This window comes from Montipora foliosa, unplaced genomic scaffold (assembly GCF_036669935.1).
Source record: "Montipora foliosa isolate CH-2021 unplaced genomic scaffold, ASM3666993v2 scaffold_437, whole genome shotgun sequence".
NCBI lineage: Eukaryota > Metazoa > Cnidaria > Anthozoa > Scleractinia > Acroporidae > Montipora > Montipora foliosa.
Window position 1 is genome coordinate 310,001 of NW_027179742.1, and position 5,000 is coordinate 315,000.

A 5,000-nucleotide genomic window follows, 5' to 3' on the forward strand; every position below is an offset into this window, starting at 1 on the left:
CCAATTATGACAAATAATGTTGAATGTTGATGTTTACGAATATGTTAAGCAATATTTACCTCCCCACTTTTCCTAGAAGGCCTTGTTAAACTTTGTTGTTAGCTGCTGAACCATTTCATTGCGATCAAGAGGCAGTGTAGGTAGCTGTGCCCAAAGGTTGTGTTCATTAATTATCTCTGGAGATGCATATAGCAAGAAGGCTTCTTCCAAACGACCGCGGTCTAGGCTGATGCGTTGCATCAGAAGTTGTTGTAACTGGGATCGAGTGTCTCTATTTATGGTAAACATGTTAGTAAATATTTTATGCCATATTACTACAGTTGTACTGGTACTAATTGTTTTGGTATTCAGAATACTGAACTTTCACTTCTGCCAAAAGTCAACCAAAGGAGATTATCAAAATAATGAAATCACCTTTTACTTTTGAAACATATTATGTATGTATGGATAACTTTATATAATAATATATGAAGTTAATGTGCGTCTGCCTTTGATATAAAAATACAGCACTGCTTTTGGAGTGTTGGAGTGGAGAATTGCTTTTGCATTGTGTAAGAAGATCCCAGAAATAAACAATTGAAATCCTATTGAAGTTAGAGGTCTGTTCAGGGAAGTCTATGAAGAATTTTAACAGACATTTGTGGATTATTTGATTTAAGAATGTAAATTACTCGTTTTTAATCCTCAAGTAAGAACCTTGTGTTTCTAATTTTCAAGTTTTAATTTAAGTATTTTTTCTTAATTTAAGCAAAAGTTCTTAAATTAAGTATGGTTAAAAATAAGAAAAAATATAAAAAATCCTTACTTTAAGAGTAAAAATTTGTTAAGTATGGTTGAAAATAAGAGAACATACAAAATGTCCTTACTTTAAGAGCAAAGATTTCTTGATACAAGATTATTTTTCACTTTTTCTTTTGTTAGCTAGAAGTACTGAATGACACGAAACGAAATTCACATTTCCTTTATTCTGAATTATTCGATCTCTCGTGAAGTCCCACTGTAAAATTGAGCGATGTTTGGCAGGTTGTACAAGCGTGTTTTCTGTAGATTTCTGGGCTGCCGCATACAACTTATTCCAAAATGGCGGCTGTCTCAGATGAACTGGGTCGATTTGCATGAAAATGAGGCATTGAGGGCCAAACTCTGGTGTTTACAAATGGTAATATAGGTCGCGATATGCTGTTATGGCTCAGAATTGCTGTGTTCTTTGTAGATTAAGGCAAGGGTTTAAAGAGGAACACTTGAGCCATCTGTATGGTATTTCGCAGACAACAGTTAGTTAAATAACCATTTCGTGGGTTATTATGTTATGTATTTGAAATTTTGCAAAATTCCAGTGTGGCCATCAAGGGCCAAATTTGACCATCACATGCGTGCTGACTTCAAGGCAAAATATCCATCTACCAGGGTCATCATCGACTGCACCGAGATCCACTGTGAGATGCCGAAGAGTCTCCATCTAAATAGCAAACTTTTTAGTTCATATAAAAATCATACCACTCTGAAAGGTTTGATTGGCATTTCACCTGGAGGTGCCATAACCTTTATCAGCCAGCTCTATAGTGGCCATATGTCTGACAGAGAGATTGTCACAAGGTCGGGATTCCTAAAGTTGCCATTTGACAGAGGAGACTCTCTCATGGCAGGTAAGGGGTTTACTGTGGAGGATCTTCTCTCTCTTGGAGTCTCCCTGAATATACCACCTTTTTTGGGAAATAAGGGGCAAATGAACCCTGAGGAAGTGGTTGAGACACAGTCTATTGCCTCCCTTCGTATCCATGTGGAAAGAGGGATATGGGACAGTATAGTACCATTCACAATGTTTGGGGTTGTAAACCAAATGTGGTCAGTGTGTGCTATGTTATGTAACTTTCAAAACAATATCATCATTACATAGCCTTTAAAACCCTTACACCCCCAGAATGTGTCAGGATCCAAACCTTGCATCTATAACTTGTAGAATTTCAATGCAGATGGGGATTCCCGGGTGATGGAAGTAACAGAACCCAGTGTAGCTAATCCCTGGTATTTAAACCAAAATAACTTTAAAATTTTTGCATTTTTGAGCTGGTTAATAACATTTTGGCTTTTACTTCGTGTAGAAGACACACATGACCTAAAACAATAGAACAAAAATCGTGAAACAATACCTAATGAGAATTCGAAATCCCTAAAGACCCCTAAAGCTTTTGTTGCGGCATGTGTGTCTTCTGCACGAAGTAAAAGCCAACATTTTGGAATTGTCCTGACGACGCCTTCTTCCTGGTGAGAAATAAATTGAAAAAAAGAAACAAAATTCTAGTGTAATTTCCTTTCTACAACTGAAAAAGTTGGATGTGGAAAACCTTAAACATTCATTAGTTTTTTGACCTTGTTATCACAAGATAGAGATTTTATTTAACCCATGAAACAATATCTCACTGTTAGTACTAAATGGACAGAATTATACCAGTGAAATCAATGTATGGGAAATACAGTGAATTTCACAGGTTAAAGAAAATCACAAATCAGTTATTTGTAAACAGTTTAGTTTCTTACAGAGCAGCTACTGGAAGAAGGAATTTGAAATAATAATCACACCGTTTGTCACAGAGGGTATCCCAGTGATCCTGATCAAACATAATCCTCTCCAGGCTTAGCCCACTGCTGGTATAAACAATAAAGTCACACCACTTGGCACCTGCCAGTCCCATTAGTCCCTGCACTTGATCACAATACACATGTCCTCGTTTTAAGGAGGGCTTCCCATCTTTCTTCTCCATAAAGAAGCCAGGGTCATCACAAGCATTCGTTGGTGTGACATTAAATTTAGAAGATGGGCAATTCACTTCCCCTATTCCAAGTCTGTCTCTGCAACTCAAGTCAATAATTTTTGCATCAGGTGAGCAACCTAATATTGGAATATTAGGTGATACAAATAGGCCACTTTTTAACACTTTAACAGGCTTTCCCATTTTTCATATTCTTTTAATGCCAGTGGTTCATACTTCTTGCCATGCTCCATTGCAGCTGTTGAGACTGATTTTTGTGCCAAAAGATCTTCCACAAACTTCTCACGGTTCCTTTGTCTTCTAGAAATTTTGCCAAAGTTGGATGCCATGGATCTTAGTTTTCGTTCTCTCATCCAGCCATCACATTCTTCCTGATCTCTTGTTTTCTCTTCCAATTTGTTAGCATCAGTTACATTGATTCTTAGGCTCTCAAGAAGTTCTTTTTCTTTATCACTGAGAGTATCTGGTGTAATTAAAGATCTGTTGTGATTGTCCAAAGGAAACGAAGGGTATGGTGGAAATTCAGTTGCTGTGCAGTGATCAGCTGCTTGAAATCCTTCAAACGAACTTGTGAAGCAGCAGCACAACTTGGCCCACGTATTCTACTTCTCCAGAAGCAATGCAGAGCGCAAGTTTCAAGTTATGTAGTTCCTTGTAGACTTTGAAACTGTGGAAGCACTTCGCTCGATAATAAAAATAACTTTGATCTTGGTGAGTCTGGATCTCGTGAAGGTATTCATCAACCACAAAAACCTTGGCTTTTCGAAGACCTGTAGGCAACGAGTGATATTCGCTGTTTTGGTGCTTTTTTCCTGAATTCGCAATATGTTTGTCCATTTCCGCACAGGTAAATAATGGACTTTTTGCAAGTGCTGTCCCCCATCCATCAGTAGGAAAAGCTACCTTCTTTGTGTTATCAGAAGGAGCTGACGAGTTCGGTGTGTTTGGATCCAAAGCATCTTCTAGGCCAAGGAGTCGCCTTTTGCACCCGGTATAAACAAAATTTATGTTGGGTCGACAAGAAGATGTTCGATCTTCGCTTCCAAGTTATCATTTACCCTGAGAGAGAATGAAGCGATTGAGAATCTAGGCAACAGCAACGAAAGGTTATTGTTTTGGGGACTCAACACTTATCGCTTACAAAGTTGCGCTTTTGTGGACATTTCCTTTTGTAGTAGTATACACTCTTGTTTGCTAGTATTTGTGAGTACAAATTACTGGAGTTATTTTATTCTATTCTATGTAACAAATTTCAATGTAAAACTATAAAGGGTTTTCACTAAACCCTTAGATGGTGATTTGCATCGTAATTTGTTCAGTACTGAATTAAAACAATGGGCATCTGTATTCCAAATCTTAACGTGAAAACGTTATAAACTTTGCACAGGGAACTGTTGATTCCTTTGTAGTATACAATGTTCTTTGTTAGCATTTGTCCCTACAAAAAAACCGTACTTTTTTAACGTTTTTATGTTCCATACAAATTCCAACGTAACAAACGTATGTTTTTCACTGAACCCTTGTATACTGGATTGTATGACAATTTGTTCGGTTAGTTAAAATAACACACTTTTGGCACTGTTCTCTACGGATCCAAATGTTAAAAAGAGTGAACTTTTTCGACTGAACGGTTCACTTCTTCCGGTCTGTTTTTCTCAGTGCAATTTAGTTGTGCAGGATTTCTTTGACAATTTTCTTTTGGCAGTTGTATTTCAACTTGATATCCTTTAAGCCCATGAGGGCATCTTCTATTTCATCTACTGTACTGGTGATTGTTACTGTTGTATTTTTTAACAGGTGTTCAATTTCATTTGTGAATGTGGTCAGCCACAATTCTGATTCACCATTTTAAATACAGAGCTTTACAGAGCCTTCTCTCTTGCAGCTGATCATTCGTTGACACACTTTGGAGTTTTGGCATTTCGCCGACTCGCCCAACTCATCTCTTCACACTGCTTTATTCCTGGTTGCTTTGATTTGTCGAAGCCGACTATTCTTTGAATTTTTGTTTGCCAAACTTGAAGGTCAAAGTCAAACCATTCATGTTTGGGCTTTGAAGATGTTTTTACAGGAGATACAGTACGTTGTGGACATACCCATGCTTGTTTTCTAAAAGAAAGAACAATAAGAGTTAAGGCTGTAAGATCATTAATGTCCTTATAATAATAATAATGAAAATAACAGTTCACTATAATCATTACAGTTAAAAAGAACATAAACTCACACCTA

At 37.2% G+C, this 5,000-nt stretch overlaps 1 protein-coding gene and 1 pseudogene across 1 annotated transcript in view; both read right to left on the reverse strand.

Moving 5' to 3' along the window:
* Nucleotides 1–1,459, reverse strand: part of LOC137989007 (zinc finger protein 862-like) — an 8,427-nt gene extending 6,968 nt beyond the window's left edge. Inside the window, exon 1 of the mRNA XM_068834931.1 lies at nucleotides 1,405–1,459. Within this exon, the coding sequence (XP_068691032.1) occupies nucleotides 1,405–1,459 (55 nt within the window). The remainder of the gene's footprint in view (nucleotides 1–1,404) is intronic.
* A 1,075-nt stretch (nucleotides 1,460–2,534) lies between these two features.
* LOC137989008 (uncharacterized) overlaps nucleotides 2,535–5,000 on the reverse strand; it is a 3,288-nt pseudogene continuing 822 nt past the window's right edge.